Source organism: Protopterus annectens, chromosome 1.part2 (genome assembly GCF_019279795.1).
Source record: "Protopterus annectens isolate FY-2018-M chromosome 1.part2, PAN1.0, whole genome shotgun sequence".
NCBI lineage: Eukaryota > Metazoa > Chordata > Ceratodontiformes > Protopteridae > Protopterus > Protopterus annectens.
Genome location: NC_056727.1, coordinates 1,170,220,769 through 1,170,247,593, shown reverse-complemented (window position 1 = coordinate 1,170,247,593; position 26,825 = coordinate 1,170,220,769). Strand labels below are relative to the sequence as shown.

The 26,825-nt window shown below is 40.0% G+C and overlaps 1 protein-coding gene across 8 annotated transcripts in view; it reads right to left on the bottom strand.

Annotated features, from left to right (window-relative positions):
• The window catches only part of LOC122792271 (kinesin light chain 1-like), a 1,642,552-nt gene that overhangs the window by 796,932 nt on the left and 818,795 nt on the right, over positions 1–26,825 (bottom strand). For all 8 annotated transcript variants that reach the window (XM_044060030.1, XM_044060031.1, XM_044060032.1 and 5 more), the window contains one exon: positions 24,981–25,068. In XM_044060030.1, coding sequence (XP_043915965.1) covers positions 24,981–25,068 — 88 coding nt within the window. The remainder of the gene's footprint in view (positions 1–24,980; positions 25,069–26,825) is intronic.

The window sequence follows — 26,825 nt, the reverse complement described above, 5'->3', positions numbered from 1 at the left end:
TGAATAAACAACAATACAGCATTTAAAATATGTTAAATTGACTGTTTCTCTTCACTAGAACAGTACCTTACTGTACTGTGGTGGTTTCACTTTAAAAAAAAAACTTTTGCCCCGCCCAGTTAAATCTTCCTGCAGTCTCCAATTCAATAATGTCATCAAGGCCACTGAATACAGGTAGTTTTCTAGCCATTTCCCTCCCCAAACTGACATCACCACTACCATTCTAAAAGCCCACCCATGCTGTGATGCCACAGCTCCCTGGTCCTTCCCCTATCCATACAGAAAGTAAAGGATAGAACAAGGAAACAGTACACGAGTCAAATCTCCTGCTGTGAGCTGTCAATCACAGCGGGGAACAGCACAAATTACCCTTAGCACTTTGACAGCTAGGGAAGTTAGGTGTGAAGGGAGATGGGAGATGCGTCAAAGTAGTACAATTCAAGCTTTACAAAAGACTGCAGTTTAGCCATTATAAAAAGAAGCAGCAGTAAAAATCACTTTGAAAGTCTGTTCTGTGGCATTTGTACTGTTTGTGCTTTAAGTAGTCATTGAATGGCATGAAATGTTACTTAAACCTAACTGACTGAAAGACAGCAGTGTACGCATGTAAAATTAATGCAGTGACAGGAGCTTTAGGAAGAAAAAGGCCTGCATGATATAATTTTTTTACAGACAGGCACTGCACTGTGGGATACCTAGAGGCAGACTAAACAATCAGAATTACTTCAAGATGCGAGACCCCATGTGTTCAGACTCAGAAATTACATGTAAAAATATTTAAAAACCTGTGAATAGTCCCAGAGTGGTGTTAAAATGTAGGAAACACCAAACTAGGATGAAATAAGCAGGTTTGAGTCTGTGGGTGGGGTTCTCCTTTAAGGATCAAGATCACAGAATGCAAGCAGTACACTTCTTTGCATTGCCTTTAATGCTCCATACATTACAGTCTTTTCTATGGTACATTCTGGTCCACTTTTTGAAGTCAATTAAAAATACAAAGACAAATTGTACTTAGGATGCTCAAAAGCCTCAAATGCCATAAGAAATGTTAGTGAGGGGGGAAGAAATGGGTGGGTGGGCTGTATGATAGTATGATGCAGATACAAACCTTTGTATTTAATGCAGATGACAGAACACAATGCTAAATGGAAAAGACTAAGTGGTTTAAATTAAGAAAAAGAAAAGACGCAGCACTATTCATTGAAAATAGCTACAACTAGCTGTTATAGTGCCCAGCATACAGAGAGACAGAATTATAAAATGCAAGATTATGCAAGCAGAAACTTAAGTAATGTGAAATAAAGACATCTAAATAATAACAGGGCTAATAAAAGTACAATTTAAGCATAGTTAAATATTTTGCCATTATGGGTAACTCCATATGAACTACAGAAGGAAGCAATTTTGGGAACTACAGTACTGCGAACAGCATTCTTGACACACAAATATTTAAGTATTACTAATTTCATAAACTTTAACAGAAACCTGACTTGGGGGTTAGCCTATTTTTGTCACAGTATTAGAAATCCTAAAAACCTGAAAAAATTAAAAAAGGGAGACCAGGTGAAAACCCGTATGTTTTGAAAAGGCAATGGAGATTCAAACGCAGATATTTTACATCAAGGACCTGAAACTATGAATGTACTTTATTTTTCTTATTGGATATGGTAATACAGGTGTCCAAGACAAAGGAGTTTTAAGTTTCTGGAAACCGACAAAGACTAGTCGACTAAATTGGGAGCAGATAAAGTGTGGAGATAAGTGGGACACCTAGAACCAAAAAAGAGAAAACTGCTTTCTTCCTTAAGCCTGGAATTCAAGGGAATGTTAATTACTGCACTAATTTTCAGATAAAACTTGTTAGGAAGAGCACCACCTACATTAATTTTACTGTTAACGAAGGCTAGGGATCACCTACTGATGATTACAAGATTAATAAGGAGGGCATTTAAAGCATTCACAATTAATAAAAAAGTTAATGGACAAAACAATGCAAAACTGGGTCAGACATGAATAGGATGAATTAGATGACAAATAAATATCTAGTGCCAAAACCATGGACTAACCCTAAATGCTAAAATCATTCAACAAGCATGACTTCCTCTTATAACTATTAAATGGACACCACCACCCTTGAAAACTGATCCACTAGTCAAGGTTATGGGAACCTATGTCAACAACAAGCTGTCCTTTGGTCAACGCACATCCATTACAGTAAGGAAGTCCTTTTACATTGCAAAGCTTATGTCTAATGCTTTGGCACCCAGATCCAGAGATGTAATCATTCCATTCTACTTGACACTCACTATGATGCCACTTTTGGTATGTACTTGTCCAAACATTTGTCACAACCTGAATGATGACAACAGTTTTCACCGAGAAAATCAAGGGCCTAAATCATAAAAACTATGTGGACCATCTCAAAGCCTTGTTCTTTTCTTGGTATCATACAGGTTACTGAGATGTGACCTCTGCCTCTCATACACAGCCTCAGTAGATCCTATCCTGTCAGACCTATTACACATTCATCAGTCAAATGGTGGTCTAAACACCTGCTCAAGGGATCTCTATCTCTTTTGCCACATAAGGAGTAGTATGTATCCCACTGAATTCGGCTTCTATGGAACCAAAGTGCACTCCATGTAAAGCAAAGTACTTCTCTTACTCTACTCAAGTGAAATTTTGATTAACTGATAGGTAACCACACCCCCACACCCCCCCAGTTTAGCACTCTTGCTCCTCACAGCTAAGGGTAATATGCAAATCTTCCAACACATCCTTGTTCTGCCCCTCTCTGGGTTATTTGTACATGAAATATACAAGCTAAAAACTACCATGAAAATGGAAAGCTAGGCTTCTTAAGATCCTCATAGGTCAACAGCCTTGTTTTATCCCCAACTAAAGAAAGCCTTAAAGGTTCTCCAATTAAACCAAATAGTAATCAATCATCTTTCTTAAAAATTTATAAGTATAACAACAAAAGGTTCCACTTGCAGTCATCAATGTATAACCTCAATTAAAATAGATCTAAGAATCCCTAAAAAAATGCACATCATTAAATTAACTGCATAAAAGTCTTTGAAAAAGAATATGAACATATATAACACTCAATTATTCTTACAAATCTATAGTTTTTCTGCTCTCAGTTTCAAAACTGGAATAAGAAAGATTTGTTCATTTAACCCTGAAGGATTACTGATATCCAATCTTATTTGCCATATTAGCACTTTTTACTTAAGCTTATTTTTCCTAAGCACCACCACTGGAATCTAGGCTCACTATTTCCAAAAAAATAAACAAAAACTTACTAAAATTTTTGCAGTTAAGAATATGCTTATTTAGTATGTTACCTACACGTGCTCTGGATATATTTTAAGTGTTTGTAATTTATTTTCTGAAATACTTTCTCACATTTTCCCTATATAAAACCTAGGGCATGAAAAACAAAGCTATACAAACTAAACCATTACCAACTCATTACAATTATTTTCTTTCATGAGGATTACCTTATTGAGAACTGTTCCCATTTTTAACCTCTGCTCCAGTTAAAATGAATGAACATTGTGTATATCGCCCACATTTCCAGGTCACCTTGTTTAAGACAGTCTTGTCTACCCTATTTTTCAGAACCTGTTTAATATTACCTCCAGTTTTGTACACAAACGTTGATTTAACATTCATTATTTCAAAAACATAACCACTGTTAATTTCAGTTTTGAAAATTCAGAGCAGGTAAACTAAAGATTCATTAGAACAATTGTATACGTTATATATGTTCATATTGTTTTTTTAAAAGTTTTTATGCATTTAATAATACCACTGAGAAGGGAAAACAATTAGTGATAAAAAGTTTGGATGGATAAAGAGAATGTTTTTGATGGAGTAAAATAGCCCCACTTAGAAGTTATTTTTGGGAAAGTCTGATCTCCCTGACAAGGAAATAAAACTGATTCTTGATATAAATATAAGGAACTGTATGCTAGGGTGAAAATGAGTGGAGGTGGGGGACTCTCACATAAGTTGGTACTGGAAAGGTGGAGCCATCAGACATGTACAGTGCCTCCTCTTCTACTTGCATTCGCTTTATTAGGACCACCTCCAGCAGCTTAGTCAACAACATTTCAGACGGTAGGCAATGGGTGGAGTACTATCCATGTTTAGACTGCCTTACTGCAGATGATACAGAACACTCCAGAGGGATCTGCTGTTGTTTTTACTGACACTAAGTACACTGCACAATCTGTCATGATAAAAAAATAAATAAAACTAAAACTCTGACCAAACTACCAACTATATTTCAGATTTGTACAAGATCACCCCTAACTCTGGCTAACAGGCCCATCTGAAGACTATGTATAGATTTCTTGAGATGAACAGAAAAATATTTAATGACATTATAACACAGAAGTTAATGATCATAAACACAGATCAAATGAGACCGGTAAAAGATGTTCTGGTCCCACTAGTTACCTATGTGAGATAGGCTTTTTTGAGACCCCCATAAAAAACAGACTCTGCCATTTACAAAGGGGAAGACTACAGAATTTTATATAGGAGGAGACATGCCCCCCAGTATACATGAGAAAAAAACTCTTTGGGACCCAGAGGATGAGAGATGGGAGACTGGCAATGGCATATCTGAATGGCTGTCACAAGGCCACGCAAGTAAAATGGTTATATCTCATGCAACATCGAGAACTTGTAACCATATGGAAGGGACTCCTAGTGTAGGAAGGGACAGTTTTTAGGAATGACCATCTGAATTTTTGGGATTTGCTTTGCACACACCACTGTGGCAAACTTTGAGCAAAGGCCAACAGAATACTTTCAGGAAAGTAACTTTGGAGGTAGAAGACTTTGTCCAAAAAGTTTTGGCAAAAACCTTAGGAAAAAAATAACAATGTGGCATTAAACTGGAGAAGAAAGAATAAATCTCTTGTACTATGAATAAATTAGGAAAGTGGACTCTCATAATTGCAAGACATCAGACTGTTGTTTGATGAGATCTTAAATTTCGACAGTATAAACATGAATGGAAAATTTTTCATATAAATACATTAACAAGTACCTCCCCTTGTTACAGTACAGGGGCAGACTTGGGAGGAGGTGAGCAAACCAGGGTACCTAAGAACTAGGAAGATAAAGCCAGCTGGCTGATACAGAAATAATAATTAGTAAGAAGGATGTAACAAAACTACCCTTAATTACTGAACTGTACTGAAATGATCTATCAGCTCTAGAAGTTAATATATTAAAGTTGCTTAAAAATGTAACAAAACTACCCTTAATTACTGAACTGTGCTGAAATGATTTATCAGCTCTAAAAGTTAATATGTTGAAGTTGCTTAAAACATTTGTTTTGATTTGAAGTATTGTCACAACAAGAACATAACTGCTGTAATGATTTGTAAACATTTTGTCAACAGAAATTTTTCTGTTTGTGATAAATCAATGTATTCATTCTCAGCTTCTGCAACACCTAATAAACTATAGTTGACTGCAGTAACAGTGATGCAACAGATAGCACACTCTCCTTTGGTGCAGAAAGCTGAGGGTCCTATTCCCACACCAGGTACATCAATTGTTGACAATGCAGTGTAGCACTGTTGTACTCCTGTGTGTGTCATCCTTTGAACGAGATGTTAAACCGTGGTCCCATCTGCCTAAGTTGGTGGTAGCTTGGGTGGATGGAAAAGATTCCATGGCACTTATCAAAAAGAGTAGGGGAAGTTTCTCGATATCTTGGCCAAATTTTCCCCTAGAAGTATAAATACCACTTTGGGCTACCCCTGAGAAAGAGGATACCAGCCTAGTGGGACTAACCCGGTCAACAAAGGACAGACAAACTGATAGAGGATGGGTAAATAAATAAGTAAATACAACTTGATTTCAAAGATTCAGCATGGATTCAGGCTCTGTTATGGAACTAGCACAGTCCTTCTTGATACCATAGAAAATATCTGCACTCAACTAGAGCAAGTTTTAACTGTTGTTTCTGTCTACTTAGACCTCTTTAAAGCAAATTACACTGTAAGTCACAAAGATTGTTAAGATCTTACCTGGTTATGGTCCTAATTTGAGTGCTACGAAACAGACTGCTAATTACCTAGACAGTGGATATCAGTCAGCAGGTAGATGAAATGGAGCAATTTCTTCTACTTTACCAGTGAATGTAGGCAAGGTCTTGTGTTGGATCTACTCTGGTAATACGATGATTGGAAAAGACACATTTAATCACTGGAAAAATGCAACATTAATCCAGTCCGTTAGCAAACTGACCACTATCCTAGCCAACATGACCACTGTCTCTGTGTACTCCATATGTAATCTTGCTCCTAAAAGCTGTAGTACAACTTTGGTTAAAAGCTATAAGATTGCACCACAATGTTACACTATTAATAAACAGAAGATTACAATTAAAAGTGGACGGGGGTGATGATGAAGCAGGGGAGAAGTTCAAGAAATAGAGAGAGTGAGATTTTGGATCCAGATCCTTAAAAAGAACACCAACCATACAGAATATTATATTCATAAAGCAGTAGAAAGTATTCTAATAACTAAGCCAACACAGGAATGGAAAAAGGACATTTTGCCATCAGGGATGACTGCAATTAAGGGTACAGAAAAGAGGCAAAAAGGGAGATGGAATTTACTGGAGAAAATAGGCAAAGGAACCAAGGTATTAGGAACAAATAACTAGGGAAGGGAAGTCAATAGAGTGGGATGAGGATAAGAAGACATTTGAACTGCAGGTTAGAAACTGCTTTGCCCAACAGGGACTGCTATCAGAGGATACGAAAACAGAAAGAGCTAGGGAAATCCTAAGTGAAAGAACCTGCTCTGGTAGAGTTTTTAGTTGAATGTAGAACAGAGGCTGCTGTTAAAAAGGAATAATTAGTATGGCATACAAAATACTGCATAACAACTATAATATTCAATCAGAGGAGGTTAAAGAACATTTGGAAAACAGACTGGAAAAACAATTTACAAGGGGTCAACAGGAGGACATATGTATGGCTTCCAAGTATGCAACAAAGTCCAGAGGGTTTAGTTTTTTTTTTTTTGGAAATGTCTGCATAGGTATTTTTATACCCCAAGAAGTTGTCAAAGAATTTTCCTCAGGTAGACAGCAAATGCTGGAGGTGTGATGGGAAAGAAAAGTACAGTTGTGTACCTACCATAAATGCAGATGTTCGAGTGTATTCACTGTTGCAGTCATTACACTTGGGTTATCCTGCTGGCACGCTACCTGCAGTATGCCTGAATTCCAAAGTCTAGGTCCGGCATCGGTTGCTATCGCCTCTTCCCTGACGTCAGTGAGCCAGGGGTATAAAAGATGCAGCCGACGCCATTTTCTTCAGTTTTTCTTGCCCCAGATGTCAGGTGCTCCCAAAGTGGTAGGCTAAAAAATTATGCCAATAAGTATGCATGCACTAAAATAAATATTTCCTTCATCTACAAGCAAATACACCACATAGGTTGTATAGGACAGAGAAGTACAGATAAGTCCCAGCAAAGAAAAGGGGGATGGTGGGTGGGTAACCTGGACTGCAACAGTGAATACACTCGAACATCTACATTTATGGTAGGTACACAACTGTACTATGTTCGTGTTTCACTATTGCAGTCATTATACTTGGGTTGAATCCCAAAGCTGAGGTTGGGTGGCTGGATCTAAATAGGATTAGGAGAGGCTATGAGGCCCTGCAGAACTGCAGTGGCAAAGCCTGTTCTGGATTTAGTGTAGAGAGGTAAGTTGTAGTGCTTGGTAAAAGTGTGCACTGAACTCCAAGTTGAAGCCTCTAAAATGTCTTTGGTTGGTACTCCTCTGAGGAAGGCTGCTGAAGTGGCTGCTCCTCTGGTTGAATATGGCCCAATACCCTTAGGCATTGATTTGCCATGTTGTGAATAGCAGAAACGAATGCAGTGGCCTATCCATTTTGAAATAGTCTGCTTTGAGATAGCCTTTCCTTGTGATCCTGCAGCATATGCTACTAAGACTTGCTCAGTCTTTCTGAAAGCTTTAGTTCTGTCCAAGTAGAAGCATAGCTGTCTGTGCATGTCCTAAGAATGTAGGAGTCTCTCACCTTTATTCTGTGGGTTTGGATAAAAAGTAGACAAATTAATCGTTTGGCTAAGGGCCACACTGGACACTACTTTAGGCATAAATGTTGGGTTCGTCCTCACAGAAACCCTGTCTGGATGGAAAATGATAAAAGGTTCCACCGCCATGAGTGCCTGTAACTCTGAGACTCGTCTTGCAGAGGTTATTGCTAGGAGCAGAGCTGTTTTCCAAGATAAGAACTTTATTTCAGCTGTACCGGCTGGCTCAAAAGGCGGCAGTGTGAGTTTTTCCAAGACATAACTGAGGTCCCATGCAGGTGTCGGTGCTCTCCTTGGAGGTCTCATGTTTTTGGCCCCTCTGAGGTATTGCCTTAGCAGTGGATGAGAAAAAATAGGTGGTTCCATATTGTAATGAGCGAGCTGAAATGGAAGTGGCATGGATTTTAATTGATGAAAAGGATAGGCCTTTGTCCAGCATCTCAGTTAGGTATTGTAAAATCTGAGGAATATTTGGTACAAACGTGTCAATTCCTTGTGCCTGGTTCCAAGCATAGAATCTTTTCCATTTTTCTGCATAAGATTTTCTGGTACTGGGCCTCCTGGCCTCCAAAATAACCTCCATCACTGCTTTAGAGAGAGGTGTGTTCTGAATGGCTACATTATCTGCCATGCTGCCAGATTTAGGGTTCTGAGTTGGCTGTGCAGGATCTGATTGTTTCGTTGTGTCAGTAAGTGAGGAATTAGAGACAATGTCCAGGCTGGGCCTTGAGACAAGCTCTTTAGGATTGGGTACCAGTGCTGGCGGGGCCAGTCTGGAGCAATCAGAATCATTTTTGGCTTTTCTTGTCTGACCTTTAGGAGTACCTTGGGGAGGAGAGGCAGAGGAGGAAAGGCATACACTGTTACGGTTTTCCAGCTGAATGATAGAGCATCCACTTTCCATGCTTGCTTGTGATAAGTCCTTGTGCAGAATCTCTGTAGTTGGCAGTTGTGAGGGGAGGCAAATAGATCTATGTCTGGGCATCCCCACTCCTTTATTATCATGCTGAAGACGTGTGGATCCAGTTTCCACTAGTGGGGATCCGTGAGGTTTCTGCTTAGTTCGTCTGCCAGAGTATTTTTCTTTCCTGGCAGGAATTGTGCTTGCAGGTGCACTTGATAAGTCAATGCTGTGTCCCACAAAGTCATGGCTTGTCTGCAGATGGGGTAGGAATGTGCGTCTCCCTGCTTGTTTATGTACCACATGACTGTAGTATTGTCCGTCCTTATCAGTAGTTGTCCTGGATGAAGAAGATCCTTGAAAGCTGTCAGGGCATTCTGAACAGCTAGCATCTCTTTTTGATTGATATGAAGATGCATTTGGCTTGTGGGCCATGTGCCCTGAATACATTTTCCTGCCATGTGGGCCCCCCAGGCATAATCCGATGCATCTGTTGTTATTGACTGCCTGGCTGTGGGTAGGGTGAATGGCTGTCCCTTGTTGTGGTGACAGGCCTGTGCCCACCATCGAAACTCCTGTTGCAGGCAAGGAATGAGGGTAATTAATGTTTCCAGGCTGTGACAATGTTGAGTCCAAACACTTTTTAGATACCATTGTAGTTTCCTCATATGCAGTCTGGCATATGGAATTAGCATAATGCAGGACGCCATGAAGCCCAAAGCCTGCAGAATTTTTCTTGCAGATAACTGGGTCTTTGTTGCCAACATGTTGAAGTAAGAAGTCAGCTGCCTCTGTTTGTCTGACATGAGATAAGCCATCTGGTCAGTTGTATTTAAGCTTGCACCCAGAAATATTATCTCTTGAGAGGGTACTAGTTTTGATTTCTTTTTGTTTACTGTGTGCCCTAGACAAATTAATAATCTTTTTGCAAACGCCAGATGCTTTAGTAGAATGTCCTTGTTCTCTGCTTGAATAAGGCAATCGTCCAAGTAAGGATATATTTGAATCCCTCTTTGTCTGCAAAATGCAATTACTGGTGCCAGGCATTTTGTGAAGACCCTGGGTGCAGTAGATAAGCCAAAGGGCAGTACAGAGAATTGCTAGTGCATTGAGCCAGCTATGAATCTGAGGTATCATCTGCAAGATTGTCTGATTGGGATGTGCAGGTATGCCTCTTTTAGGTCCAAAGTTACAAGCCAAGCCTTCTTGTCCAGCATAGGCAGAAGCTGCTGCAGAGTCAACATTTTGAATTTTGGAAAGTCCAGAAATGTATTTAGAAAAGACAGGTCCAGTATTGCTCTCCAGGCTTTGTCCTTTCTGGGTACCAGGAAAAGTCTTGAGTAAAATCCTTGTCCCTGCTCTTGCTGAGGCACTTGCTGAATGGCCCTCATGTCCATGAGGGATGAAACTTGTTTTTGTGCCTCTGCCCATTGATTGTGTGGCAGATCTGGCATACCTTTTGCCCTTGGCAGGGTGTGAAAGTGGAACCTGTAGCCCTGGGACACTATATTCAAGACCCATTTATCTTTGGTGATCATGTTCCAATTTTGAGAAAAAAGTGCTAGTTTTCCCCCTAAGGGGGCTGCTAAAAGATAAGTACTTGGTGCTGGCAGAGCAAAGTCATTGGGACTGTTTCCTGTATGGCTGTGATTTGTCTTCTCCGCTTTTGGAGGTAGAAGCGCCCCAATGTTTAGGCCTGTATGAGCCCTGGGGCTGGGATCTGCTTCTGGGGCATCTGCATCTGCCTCTTTGTGGCCTGTCTGACAGTGGAAAGGACCAATTCTTTGTAGGCCAGTTCCTGCTAAATCTGTGTGACTGTACTTGTAAAAAATCCTTTACTGTTTGCATAGATTTTGCTTTGTCCTCCATTTTCTTTAACACCAAATAAGGTATCATGCTGTAATGGAGCATCTAATAATTTTGCTTTAACATGATCAGGCAGATTCTGTTCCTTTAACCAAGCATGCCTCCAGAGAATCAAAACTACATTGCAATGTATGCTTTCCCACTTGTTCAGAAGCATGCAATAAATCCTGCATTTCCTTATTTTCTGCACAATCAGAATTTGACAACATTTTTTGTTTTAACAGTGACATTAAGTATTGCTGATATTTAAGCATATGAAATTGACAATTTAAAGCCCTCACAGTCAAAGAAGCAGAAGTGTAAACCTTTTTTCCCCATCTGTCTAGTGCCCTTGAATCCCTATTAGAGGGGATAGGGTTTTTTGCAGTAGAAGCCTTGACCCCCTTGAGACCCTGAGAAATAGCTTCTGGGTCAACAACAGGGTTTTTATAAAGAAATTTATGTGAATCTGGAACCCTGTAGTATCTGTCTGGTTTAACAGGGGCAGGGGGTAAAGAGTCAGGAGAAAGGCCAGACTCTGAAAATACATCATCCACAATGTCTAACACAGGAGGAATAGCCAGAGGCCTGTGCTGAGGTAGTAAAAGAAACTCTCTAAGTCTTTTCTTAGATTCTGAGTAGTCTTGGCTCTACCAGTGGAAGTGCTCCCTCATGGTATGCAGGGATTCCCCAAAAGAATAATCCTCAGGCGGTGAAGCTGAAGGGATAGATTCTTCAGCATCAGAATCCTCATAAGGAGTAAGAGAGTATTCCTGTTCAGAAGAGGAGTCAGAGGAAATGGAAACCTGATCTGAAGATTCATATTCTGTCTCTTGCCTAGGCCTCTTGTCAGGAGGGGGATGGGAACCTCTGATCAGGGTAATTAGGTCTTCGGCCATTTTGAGCACCTGTTTTTTTAGGCGTGAAGTCTGTCCAGGAGAATGCTGTACTTGTTTCTTTGTCTTTAGAACTGCTTTAGTCTTTGCTTTGGAAGCTGAAGAAGGCTTTACATATAACTGTGTAGATCTGAAAACACCCTCAGAAGCCAATGCCTGCTCAGCGGCTCCAGACCCATCTGAGGGAATAGTTTCCGAGTGTCCTATACCTTGAGTATCCAGAGGCCTAGCTGGCTCCACGTGGGAGTCGTAAGCGGCCTGTGGTTCTGAGGTAGCGGGCATCAGGGGCTGCAAAAGCGCCTCACTGAGAACTGGCGACTGGCTTAGCGGGAGCCTCGTCATCGGTTTTGGACCTCGGATGCCTGTCCTTTTCTTTTTCCTTGCGCTTCTTGTAAACTCTGGTCGTCGGCTGTTCCAACGGCATTATATAATTGCATCTTCAGCCAAAGTAATGAAAAGCAAAATCGTACCGACGCTTAATAGTGCGTTGGTTAAATCTAGCACAAAACTGACAGCTAGCAATGTTGCAATCAGGGCCTAGGCAAAGAATACAGTAAGAGTGAAAATCCTTATGAGGTATTTGCTTCCCACAAGAAATGCAATTGTTAACTTTTTCTGACATCGGTCTGGAGCAAGAAAAAAAGTTTCCCCAATGGGGTACTTAGCTTTAATGAAGACTTCGGATCTGAAATTCGAACACGAAAATCTGAAAATCTCAGGAGTCGGCCGACCGGCACTTGCGAACTGCTTTTGCTTCGGGCACCGCGCGGCAAGAAAGACTAAAGAAAATGGCATCAGCTGCATCTTTTACACCCCTGGCGCACTGACATCAGGGAAGAGGCGACAGCAACCGACGCCAGATCTAGACTTTGGAATTCAGGCTGACTGCGAGTAGCCTGCCAGCAGGATAACCCAAGTGTAATGACTGCAACAGTGAAACACGATGAACATCAGGTACCTGGGAACATATTTTAGGAGTATAATGAATTAAAAATTCCATAGAGTGCTCAGTCAGAAATAGTGGGTGAGCAGGGTCTATATTAGAACATTGAGGTTTCAAACCTTTGAATGTTCTAATATTGAACCCTATGCAGCGAAAGCTTAAAATATCGAAACAGAAAACCAATTTTTTTTCCTAGGGAAAGAATTTGGTTGTCCGTTTCTGTTGCTTTAGTATTTTCAGGGCTGTGGTGGAAAGTTACGGGTCGGGTTCAGGTAAGTGTGCGATTGTGTGGATGAGAGGGTTAGGGCGGGTTAGGTGAGTTAGGGTTAGGGCATGGGTTAGATGTGTGTGCAATTGTGTGGACGTAAGGGTTAGGGCAGGTTAGGTGAGTTAGGGTTAGGGAGCGGGTGAGGTGAGTGTGCGATAATGAAGGACCTTAGGGTTAGGGTTTGGGTTAAGGTAAGTAGATAGTTAGTGGTGTGTGTATAGTTTAGTGTAGGGTTAGGTGAAAGATTTTAAGTGTATGTGTGTGGATTGCTGTTTTTTTAGTGTGTTTGTGTTGTGTGTATATATGTGTTTTGGAACAGCGATTTTTTTCCCTAGGGAAAAAATTTGCTGTTCTGACAGTTCGAGATTGTAAGCTTTCGCTTACATAGGGTCGATTAATCACCGTTCACTTTTTTAAGTGGTCAGTGATCTAATACAGACCCGGTGAGCCAATGGCTGTAATTAGGAAATTATTATTTTCAGCTGGGACACAGGATCTAAATAGCCTAGACATAGTAAGGCCTTAAGTTTAATTCTGTTGGCTGCTATATAAAAAAAAGGGGGGGGGGCAGCAGTTACAAGAAAATGGAAATCTAAGTGTAAACCATGTTTGAAGTACTGAATATTGTAAAAGAAATAAAATAACTGGAAGAAGGACCTTTAGAAAAGGGAAAGAGCAAATTACGCAAGCAATAATGCCTGACAGTGTATGTGTTAATGTGTAATTAATGCTCTCTCGGGGGGGGGGCCTCTACAACCCTGGAAAGGCATTAATTACACAGTAACATGCACCTGGAGGGCATTATTGTGCTTAGAGAAAGGGGTCTCTGTAAAATTGTTGTTTTTTTACTGACGTATTTTTTTAAGTACTATTTGTTTTAATATATTTTTGATGTAAAATAGTTTCTATGCTTAATGTTTCATACTTGCTATAGTACATGTTAATGCTGTTGGAGGAAGCATTTTACATCCAAAATGTATTAAAAAAAAATAGTACTTAAAAAATATGAAAGTAAGTAAAACACAACAATTTTACAGACAGATCATTCTCTCTCTTTACTCTCTCTCTCACATGGTACCAGGAGATCACTTTTGCACTTTACTCACTCTCACACACACACACACACACACACACACACACACACACACACACACACACACACACACACACGTATACACACACACACACGTATACACGTACACACACACACAGTCTCTCTGCTTTCATGCACACATTCACTCACACATGCAGACAAACACACACACATTTCTGTTTAGCTCAATCAATCACTGTCTCTCTCTCTTCCTCTTATACACTCACACACATGCTTTATTTTAATTTTTTTTCTTTTTTTATTTTACACTCTACAGAAAAAGCGCAGTTTAGCGAGTGTAAAATAATGGCGACGGTTTCGTTTTCTCAGTCCAAGCTCCATGGCAGCTTGATATGCTGCCATAAAGAGGAAGGCTCGTTTTTCAGTGGGCATTACTTGTACATTAATACCCGGCTGGAGAATGCTCATTCTTCAATAAGGGTACTGATGTACAGTTTGCCCATTCTCTAAATATAAATAAATGGTATTTGTGGGAGCAATCCATGGAGAAAAATGTTCAGGAGGAAAAGGGGTGAAGTTTAAGGGAATGCAGGAATTCAGCAATTTATGTAATTGTGAAGACTGGTAGAGAACGGTGAAGGCTGCCAGCCTAGCCAGATAGAATTGTGCACATAATTCTGTCATTTGTAAATATAAATGTAAAATACAGGCTTGTTTCTTAAATGAAAGAAAATACTAAAATGTTGAACTTCAAGATTGTAGCAACATTGCCATCTGCTGTAAGGAAAACAAAGTCAAGCATTTCAAATCTTTCTTTTGAAGTTAAAATTATTTTAAATCTGTCCTTTGATCTAGATAGTGGTGCCAAAGAGGCTAGCTGAACACATTATTTCTATTGTTTTAACTTCAGGAATAATTACTAGAATGTACATATGAAATGTCTTTTATTGTTGTAGCTTCTTGAGTAGGTGTTAAGACTGTTAAATAATGTAGCCTGTTGGCCTGGGAACTCCACACTAAGTGTCAAAGAAATTATGTAATGGGAACTAAATGAGAATGATGTAATCTGGGAGGGCCCAGCAGAAATATTAGTTAGTGATTTTAAAAAAACTATTGTTCAGAGAGACTGTAAGCATTCTTGTCTTGATATCAAACCTACAGCACTGCCTGTTGTCTTAAGTAAGTTATCTTAGAAGTGTGTTTTCTTGCAGAAATAGGTAGGACTATAAAGATTAGACTATGTTTTTCTGTTATGTCAGAACTGTACTACTGAATTATTTTAAGTTTCTGTGTGATCTCTGAACTCTTGAATAGCACTGTGGTGTAGTAGTATTGTCTTGTGTTTTTAGTATTTATTATTAAATATTTTAAACCCTCTTCAACTGTGGCTGGTTTATGCTAAGATAAATTAAGCTCTAGAGTACACTGCATGCTTATAAGTGATCCTGTACTAAGCCCTTCCAATAAGCCTTGACTGCTTAAGTTACACTATTAGATAATAATATTGCACAGTAATAATTAGACACCCTTTTAAGGGCCTTTGGGTAGCTGATAATTATTAGCTGGTGGTGGCAGGAATTACTACCGTATAGTCTGAGTAAAGGGGCACAGCTGGAGAATCTGTGTCAGCCTTTCCCAGGAGTGTCTGTGAAGTTGTATAAATACTTACCTCAAATTGTGCTCATGTGTCAGCTACTTGGGCAGGGACACAAAGCACTTGTTGGACAGAGAGGGTACTGGAGATTAGCTTGCCAGCTAGGCTGAGATCTGGACCCTATAGCTGTGCCAGTGGGGAGTCTTATTGGGGACCTGGAGAGCAAGGGAGCAACCAGAGCCAGACTGACTGTGATCTCTGTGTACTCTTAAGGGAAATTGCACTTTACTGTGTGTATGAGATGCCCTCTTTGGTGTTAGTGGTGAGGATTGAGGCTCCTTGATTGCTGGGCCAGGGCACGGGCGTCACAGTAATATTGAACTATTGATAATTATAAGGAAAAAAGAAAACATGTAATGTATAATGTATACATGAAAAAAATGTAAATATGGTTTGCTTTCTTTTCTATTAATGTACATGTGCCTCTGCTAATATGGCAGCATTTCCTTTAATTTATTGAACGTCACTCCCTCCTATACTCAAAACAGTAATTGTCTTAGCAACACCTTCTTAAACCAACCACTGGCACAGAAATTTAGGTCAGTAGAACTTCTTGACTGCATCTTGAACAATTACTTAAAATTTGCAGATGACCAGAAATAATCAAAAACCTGGCACACATTACAGAACCACAGCATTCCTCACATTCAGTGTCAGGAAAGCCCCTACCAAAAAATATGCATCACCTTTGCTCCTTTATTCTGTTCTTAAATTCACTGGGCTACCACCCACCCTTCTATAACCAGGGTTATAACACGGGTAGCTAAATTCAATCCTGGTCATCATGGTAGAATACATGCAAAAATTCCAGTGGTTTGAGGTTTATAATTGGTTGTTCTTCACCCAACTGAAATTTGCCCATAAAATTCTCTACTTACCAACCTCTTCAGCCATATCAAACTTTGTAACCTGACAAGAAACACATCGTCACTGTGACTTCAGATCCTCTGCTGGGAGGCTAATCAGCATTCCCAAAACCAGGAATATATCTGGGGAGTCTCAATATCCTTTAAATGTAAGACGCATCTAGAATAAACTTCCCTCCCAATTAAGGTCTATCCCAAACAAGCCTTAAAGACTGTGGCAACCTACAGACACCGGGCCCATCCCAGTTTGGTTTTGTCAGGGGTCCTTTATTTATATACAAAAAACTCTTATTTACAAAACATTTACATATTTAAAATACTTGCATATGTACAAATATATAAATATACAAATCTGTTTATACATATTCATAATTTCCTACATAATCATGCTATCTTTTCATCCTTATTAGACCCCAACTCCTTTTTCCATAACCACTATCTGATTTTACTTCATATTGCTGGGAAAATCCATTTACCATTAAACATAATTTCATTTATTCTTTCATTCCATATAACCCACAGAACATAAAATAATTTATCTATCCTTTTAACATATTCTTTGTTTCTATTCTTACCATATCCACTTCCTTTATATCTTCAAAAATTCTTCTTTACATAGTTTCCCCATTACTTTTTTTACTCTCTTACATTTCAAAAACACATGTTCCGTACTTGTTTCTTCTTGACAATGTAAACATATTCTCTCTCTTTTCTTTTAATGTGGCTCACCATGTTCACAGAGGAACGTAAATTGGGAGTAATCAAAAATTCTCCTCATAACATCAACATTCTGCAAGAAGGTCTAAAATAGACACGACTGGTGCCACTGATAAAAACTCAGTGTAAAAAAGTGCATTATAGTGCCTTTTGGGAAACCCAGTCAAATTACTCCATTGATACGAAACCCTAGAGCTCTGTAAAATCTTACCATAACAGAGGTCCTTCTCAATGTTGAGTATTATTCACCTTGGGGATCTCCTGCCAAGGATAGCCCGAAGTTCAGCCAGTATGTCAAAGCCTTTAGATCTTGTATGAGCTGTATGTCACACACATGCTCCATGCACATGACGTAGGTAATAAAGGTGCTGTATGAACGCATTTACCCAGAACTGAATTGCTCCAATTTAGAGAACAGTCTCCTCAGGATAAAAGGTGCCTATGCACATCCAAAGGTAAACAATGCAGATGGAAAGTGGGAACTCTCGGCCAGGAGGGTAGCCAAATCAAAACCCAAAAGAAAAAGGGGGCTGGAGGGAGGGATCAAATACTGCAATAGTGAAGAGAAAGACATCTACTGTTACGGTAAGATTTTACAGAACTATACTACATCCTTTTATATCACTATTGCAGTACTCTTCACTTTTGGGGTAGTATAAATGCAGAGTCAGACATCTTGGACTGGGCCAGGTCCTTAACACGCTGGGTCTCAAGAAAAGTGTTGAGACTAGAGAGTCTAAACCTAAGGATTTGTGATCATGTTCTGTGTCTAGGCAAAAAAGGCACTTGGTATGCAAGCCCTTGTTCAGAATCACAATTTTGTATTTGCACTTAATCCTCTTACCTGACATCTACAACTTTCAAACAAAAAAAAACTGTGAGGTAAAAAGGAAGGTTCCCCAATGGGGTACTTATCTGGATAAAATGAATGAAGCAAAGGCATAAATGACCAAACAATGAACAGTTTGATGGATGCACGACCTGCGTTTGGGCTGGTGGTGAGACCGTCTGAGGAGTCACACTCACATATCCATCTTTATGCCCCAATATATATCAGCTGATGTCATGTGTTGGACGTACGACCTAGGGAAGGTAAAGCTTTGGCACCCCACCTAGATGGCAACGGTGATGACCTATTTGTGAGAAATACTGTGACAGTGACTTCAGTAAGGACATCGTTTTATCTCTGACTTCATAAAGTATAACACTCAATACCTGACAGATCTGCCAGAACAGCCTGGTTCTGTCAAAGTTTGTCACATCTGCCTATAGCATACCTTGATCTGGCCAAGGCTTTTAACACTATACCCACACTGCATTCACTGTAAATAAGCTAAAAGAACATGAGGTAGACCCTTATGTGGCTGGATGGATTGTAAATTGAATGAAAGACAGAACCTATATAATTAATGTAAATTACAGTTGTATAAGTAAACTACCATAGCAGAAGATGTTTGAATGATCACTGCTGCAGTAACCTTAGCTATATGGTCTACATTCTGCTAAGGAAATAACAGCTTTACAGCTTCCAAAGCTTCAAAACACCCTCTACCTACCTAAACCAATAATCAACTTGAGCTGGGCTGACTAAATAGACAGCTTTGGGTGTGAAGCCCTTCTGAGCTTTCATGCCAAAAGAAAGAAAAAGGTTAAAGCACTGACAAGGACAATGCTAGGAAAATAAAGTAAAGGTCACCATCCTAGTGACAAAAACATACAAAGATAAGAGGGCTGGAAGGACAGAGTGGCTACTGCAGCAGTGATCATTCAAACATCTACGGTCATGGTAAGCCTGACCTATACGGGTAGATTAACATAGCTTAGACTAACTGGTGGGAGAAAGGAAAAGGGTCCAGAAGCCCCTGAAGAATGGTCTTAGCAAAGCCTGTCCTAGGCCCAGAGAAGGAATCTAGTTTATAGCGCTTTGCAAAAGTGTGCACAGAGGACCAAATTGCTGCCGATAGAATACTTCTAGAATCCAACCATTTCCAAAAAGCCACAGATTGAAGCCAAGGCCCTATAAGAATGAATCTTGACCCTATCTGAAAGTGCCTTGTTGTAGCAGGAATAACAAAAGATACAGACATGAGACAGCTACATGGAAATAGTTTTGAAACAGGTTGCCTTTTTTTTACCTTCGCAAGAAATGAACCCCTGATCAGAGTTTGAAAGATTTTGTTCTGTCAAGATAGTACCAATGTTGTCTGTAAACATCCAACATGTGGAGTACTCTTTCTCCCTCATTTTTACGTTCAGGAAAGAAGACGGAAATTAATAACTTGGTTCAAAGTAAACATGGATACCACTTTAGATAAAAAAAGAAGGATTAGCTCTTATGGAACCCCTTACATGTGAGAAAAACGAGAAAAGGTTGACCCATCAGAAGAGCCCGCAACTCAGATACCCTTCTTGAAGAGGTCAGGGCAGTGAAGAACACTGTTTTCCATGTTAAGAACCTCAAGTCAGCCTGATGAAATGGTTCAAATGGAACAAGAGATAGTTTTTCAAACACAAAATTAATATCTCAAGGAACAGCCACCTGTTTTCTAGGAGGATTGGTAACACCCCTTTCAAAAATATTTTCACATGAGACTGCATTGAAAGGAGGGATCCATGGGCAAACATGCTGAAATGTCTGACAAATGAACCTCAATGTACGAGTAAGACAGGCCAGCGGATAGTAACTCACAAATAATGAAGAACCAGAGAAACACTGTCCCTGAACGGGTACTGGATCCTTTTTTTTTTTTGGCACAACAAGAAAGCCTTGTCCATTTGCTAACATATAATCCAGTAGCATGTGTTCTTGTCTCCTTTAATACCTGCTGCATATCCTCTGGAAAAAAAGCTAGGTAAAATGTATTAGGATTCTATCATCCAGACAGCCAGTTGTAGTTGTTTGGGGTCGGGATGTATCAAACATGCGTCTGTGTAACAGCTTATGGCAATTACTCTTGGCCATTTCAAAAAGAAGGGATAACCACTGTTGTCTGGGCAGAATGCAGTCACCATAATGATATTTGGAGAGTCTTTCTGAATCTTCAGAAAGACCCTGGATATTACTGTAAAGAGTGAAAAACATTAGAGAAACACTTCTGTTCAAGGAAAAGAAAAATCATCCTGGAGCACAGTTTTGTCATCTGACTCTTGTACAGAGAGGTGAAAAGATGCATTTGCGGTGTTCACCACAGCTAGGTCAATTCCTAGAAGACCCCCTGATTCAAATTCCATTTCTGAAGGTTAGTCCTGCCACACAAGATACACACATTAGAACTATAATTAAATCAATTACTGGATATCTGAAGATTTACATCTGTTGGGTCCTAGACCATAACATATCCCATTATTTATTTCTAGACATCCCCAGGTGTAATGAGTCAGTAGGAGGGCCTTTCTTACTTCATAGTTAAGGAAGCCTTTCAGTTGCTCATTGGTTTGATGCCCAAGAAGTTGCATACTGCACACCTGAAACTAAAGTGTAGAGATTCTTCAACTTGCAGAAAATGTCTACTACAGGGGAAGTATAATGTGCAATGTGTTGTAATCAGCAAACTCAGGAGCAAGACGAAGCTACTTTTCAATGAGCCCTCCAGTGCTCTTTTTGTAATACTAGACCTAGAAGGCTTCCTGGTCACTGTTGCGACTAATTAAGAAATGAATGAACCAACCAACCAATAAATCAGTTTTTAGAAGAATAATTCCCTGAATGACACCTGTGTAACCTGTGAATGACTAAAGGCCCTGAAGTTGGATGTGATGGCAAGAGAAGGCAAGAGTGACTGGCCAGTACTGGGTCACTCATTCCCAGGATGTGCGACAGAGCAAGACAGCCAAGTGCAATGTAATGCCAGCACCTGTTAGAGAAGGAGTATACAGCAAGCAGCACAAAGGGATATAACACTGGATATAAAAAGTGTACACACCCCTGTTAAAATGTCAGGTTTTTGTGATATAAAAAAATGACACCACAATACATCATTTCAAAACTTTTCCCACCTTTAATTTGACCTATAGCCTGTACAACTCAACTGAAAAACAAACAAATCTGTTAGGGGAAAATTATAAACAATAAAAAAACGTACAATAAGCTGGTTGCAAAAGTGTGCACACCCTTAAACTAATACTTTGTTGAAGCACCTTTTGATTTAATTATAGCATTCGCTCTTCTTGGGTACACACCTGCCATCAATTAAAGAGACACTGATTAACCCCAAATAAAGTTCAGCTGTCCTAGTAGGATTTTCCTGACATTTACTCAGTTGCCTGCTACAGCAAAAGTCATGGTTCGCAGACAGCTTACAAAGCATCAAAGGGATCTCATTGTTGAAAGGTATCAGTCAGGAGAAGGGTACAAAAAAATTTCCACAGCATTAGATATACCATGGAACACAGCGAAGACAGTCATCAAAAAGTAGAGAAAATATGGGACAACAGTGATGTTGCACAGAACTGGACATCCCTCCAAAATTAATGAAAAGACAAGACTAAAACTGGTCAGGGAGGCTGCCAAGAGACGTACAGCAACACTGAAGAAGCTGCAGGAACTTCTGGCAAGTATTTGCTGTGTCTACATGTGACAACAGACTCACGTATTCTCCATACGTCTTGGCTATGGGGTAGGGTTGCAAGACGGAAGCCTTTTCTTATGCAGAAAAACATCCAGGCCTGGCTAAAATTTGCAAAACAATGCATCAAGTCTCCCAAAAGCATGTGAGAAAATGTGTTATGGTCTGATGAGACCAAGGTTGAACTTTTTGGCCACAATTCCAAAAGGTACATTTGGCGCAAAAACACTTCACATCACCAAAAGAACACCATCCCCATTGTGAAGCATGGTGGTGGCAGTTTCATGCTTTGAGGTTGCTTTTCTTCAGATGAAACTGGGGCTTTAGTCAAGGTGGAGGAAATTATGAACAGTTCCAAATACCAGTCACTTCTGGCCCCAAACCTTCAGATGTCTGCTAGAAAGCTGAAGATGAAGAGGAATTTCACCTTTCAACAAGACAATGACCCGAAGCATACATCCAGATCAACAAAACAATGGCTTCACCAGAAGAAAATTAAGGTTTGGAATGGCCCAGCCAGAGCACAGACCTAAATCCAACAGAAAATCTGTGGGGTGACCTGAAGAGGGCTGTGCACAAGAGATGGCCTGCAATCTGACAGATTTGAAGCGCTTTTGCAACGAAGAGTGGGTAAATATTGCCAAGTCGAGATGTGCCATGCTGATAGACTCCTACCCAAGAAGACTGAATGTCTTAATTAAATCAAAAGGTGCTTCAACAAAGCATTAGTTTAAGGGTGTGCACACTTATGCAACCAGCTTACTGTACGTTTTTTTATTTTTTTATATTTTTTCCCCTAACAGATTTGTTTGTTTTTCAATTGAATTGTACAGGTTATAGGTCACATTAAAGGTGGGAAAAGTTTTGAAATTATTTATTGTGGTCTCAATTCTTTTTATATCACAAAAACCTGGTATTTTAACAAGGGTGTGTACACTTTTTATATCCACTGTATGTAGATCCATGCACATGTCCACACATCAGCCTTTATCCAAGGTGAATGAAAGGAAGTGTAGAACCTCACTTCAGTAAGACTGTACATCAGCCACCAGGGCTGGGGTTACAGTGAAAAAAAACAGAAAGTTCTCTGAGTACTGTTTGGACTGCAGCCACAACCTAATCGGTTATCACCCAATAAACAGAAATGAATGTGGGCAGTCAATAGTGGGAGGGGGACAGAATAAGCACAAAAAGAACAAGAGCCTCATCTGCAAGCATACGGAAAGAATCATTATGGGACTAATAAACTGGGGTATACATAACCTTCAGACTCTCAACCTAACCAAGTTCGGATTTTCCAAAGGCAGGTCCTGCCTACTTAAACTAGTAATCTTCTCTGAAAAAGTTGCAAAGGCAATGTACAAGGACAAATCAGTGCACACTACCTATCTAGAGCTTGCAAAAACATTCAACACCATCCTACAACCAGGCATCATAGATAAACTCTCCCAGATAAAGGTCAACTGCTATATAACTTGCTGGATAGCAAACTGGCTGAAAAAGAGCACAAAGAAAGCAAGGGTGGAGTAGCTCTAAGTCTTCCAAAACACCTGCCACTAGTAAAGTTCTCCAGGGTTCAGTCCTTGAGTCACTTCTCTTTGGCATTTACGTTTCAGAGGGCAAAGCTAATGCCAAGGTATTGTGAGTGACCATGTTTGCAGAGGATTGCAAACTTGGTGCCATCATAAACTCACCAGATGACACAAACACCCTACAAGAGGGCATGTCCTAAACAAACAGCACCAAACCCATGGACTGAAATTAAATGCCAGCAAATGTATAATTGTATCCTTCAGCAAGCATGACTCCCTTTGTAACTACCACTTTGAACTGATCCAGTAGTTAAGAGACCTGGGAACCTAAGTTGGCATTGAACTGTCCACTGAGCACTCACATATCCACTACTGTAAGAAGTCCTTTTGCATTGTACAAGTTGCATCACAGGGTACGGCATCCAGATCCAGGGATATAATTTTCCTCTGTACGCCTTAGGTCAATCATTAAGTTTAATGCCGCTTTTCAGTATGTATCTTTTTAAACACTTGTCAGAGCTGGAACACCCACAATTCTGTCATAGTAAAAAAAATCAAGGGCCCAAATCATAAAAATTATGCAGACCATCTCAAAGCCTTGTCTCCCTTCTGGGCATCAAACAAGCTACAGAGATTCAACCTCTGCCTTGTTTATGGAGTCTCAACATTTCCTGTTCTATAAGACCTATTACACATCTAGAAGTCCTACTGCATCAGAAACACCACTCAAGAAACATCAATCTAATTTGCAAGATTAACAGCACATGCCAGAGGGATGGGTATGTATCACAGAGAATAGCACTTGTATGGAAGCAGTGTCCTCTCCACATAATGCACACCACTTCTCTTACTCGATCCAAGCATAACTTGGACAAATGGATGGGTAACTGCAAATTCATGCCTAGTTTAGCTCCAAAGGCCATCATAGACAGGGGAAACATGTAAGTAACCAACGTATACTTCTGTGGCCCAACAAATCTACAAGGGTAATATTAATATAGGAATGCGGGACTAAACTTCTAAAGATCCTCACAGATCAACAACCTAGTTAGTACCTATAAACCTATAAAATCCATACAATAAAAACTAGAATGAAAGAAAAGCACAGTACAACAAAACATATAAAACAATAACTACAATAGGAAAAAAAATCTGCAAGATAGTAACTAACGGGCTTGAAATGAACATGTTTAATTAAAATATGCCAAAAGGAATTCTGGATTTGTAGCATCCAAGATAAAGGCCTGACTAAATATGCCATATGGAATTCCAGCTCTGTGGCATGCAAGGCTAAAGCCCTAACTACAGCTCAAATGATCCAAGTTTGACTAGTGAGTGGTTCATATGCTGGAGAAGGCAGACAGGGAGAAATTAGAGTGACAGGTTAATGCTGGCTCATCCATCTAGAAGGATGAACAATGGTGGTAGTCAGCCAAACTGCTCCCATTCAAGAAGAGGCTTGCATGACAGCAATAGCCACAAGCCCAGGGGATATGGGCTTGGCATCCCCACTGATGATGATAGCCCTCATATAGTGTGTGTGTGTGTGTGTGTTTCATTTCAGTGAAAAGGATGGATCACAGAAACAGTAATATCCTCTACCAAAAATAACCAACAAACCAAAAGTAGTACTTACAGCAGGGTGGTCCTTGCCCAAAGTCTTTTCTCGAATTGACAAGGCATCATTGAGTAAGTGTGCTGCCTCTTTGTATTTATTCTGATCCCTGTAATCCAAACATGACATCAAATGTAATTATACTTAGCCTATAGCAAAAACCACTTAAGAGCACATCCTATTGCAGGATTTTGATTATAATGCACACTTTTACAAAACATGAATATACACAATTAGAATTTAAAATGTCAACGCAAACAGAGTGAAAATGTGCATAAACAACTGAAAAGTGAGAGAAGCATAAATTAAACACTAATTCATTCTTGCTCTTCTTGGATAATTTATAACACTAAGTCACAGAGTTAGATGCCAGGATAGAAAAATTAAAACACCACAAAAAGCTTATAATCTTCAAGATGGTAATACAGTTCATCAAACTACTTTGCAAGGAGTCTGCCTTTTTCCTGAAAGGCTGAGAAGACTCACCTGCCCCCTTCAGATGTGGTGTTCAATGGAGATATTTTCCCTTAAAAATTAACAGACATCTTCGGCCTGAATGTACTCATAAAGACTTAAAAAGTAAAAAGCCATGAGCATTTAGAAGTCATGTAGTTTAAAGAATTGACATGTCCTTAAGGATCACTGATACCCCATGATCCTAAGACTCCAGCTTCTTGCAGTTTTTATTGAATCACCCTTCAGATAAGACACTAAACCGGTGGTCCAACCTACCGGAGTTTTTGATAGCTGAACTGTATGTACAAGACCCCAAGAAATTATTTAAAAAAGGAGCGGGGTTGTTTGGTGTCCTGACCAAATTTCTGTTGTAAATGCATAAATATCAGCTCAAGACCTCCTTCAGAAAACAGGCACACATCTAGTGGGACTGCCTAGTCAATAAAAGTACATGAATACAAATAAAGAAATTCATGTAAAATATACAGTTTTTGCCAATATGCAGTAACGCTGCAACACTCTTGGAGTTAACTACTCCTAACAGTGAAGGATATATGAAGGCGGGTCACCTTTAAAATCACGAACTCGCGTTTGCCCGAAACGGAATCCGACGGGACGAGAATACCGAAAACGCAGATGACCGAAAAGGTGAGAACCCGACGGACTCGGTAAGTGTGCGATCGAGTGAGGGATTGTTAGGGAGCGGACAGGTAAGTGTGCGATAGTGAGGGACTGTGGGTTAGGGGTGGGTTAAGTGAGTTAGGGTTAGGGTGCAGGTAGGGTGTGTGTGCGATAGCGAGGGACTGTGGGTTAGGGGTGGGTTAAGTGAGTTAGGGTTAGGGTGCAGGTAGGGTGTGTGTGCGATAGCGAGGGACTGTGGGTTTAGGGGTGGGTAAGTGAGTTAGGGTTAGGGTGCAGGTAGGGTAAGTGTGCGGTAGTGTCGGACCTTAGGGTTAGGGTTTGGGTTAGGGATAGTGCATATGTCATGTAGTGTACTGTGTTGTTTACGTGTAGTGTGTTGGTGTAATGGTTTTCGGTGTTTTGCGTTGTCGGCGTTTTATGTTGTCGGTCTTATCGTTTCGGTCATTAGTGTGTCGGGCAAACGCGGTTTCGAGGTTTTAAAGGTGATCCATGAAGGCACACCCCCCCAACCCCCCATGTAGTTTATGAAAGTCTAGTACCTCTTGCAAAAGAAGAAAAAAGTTAATGATTTCCTAAAGTACTGTTCCTTTGAAAAACATGTTGTACAAAGTACTAACCCATAAAAAAGAATGATTAATTTCAATTCTTTCTTAAAGGACCACTACGTGCTGCTATACTTGTTTTCTCATTTCCAAGGTCCCTTTTCCCCCATCATATAAATGCAGCCCTGTACCATACTCCTTCAAGTGTCCAAAATCTTAATTTCAA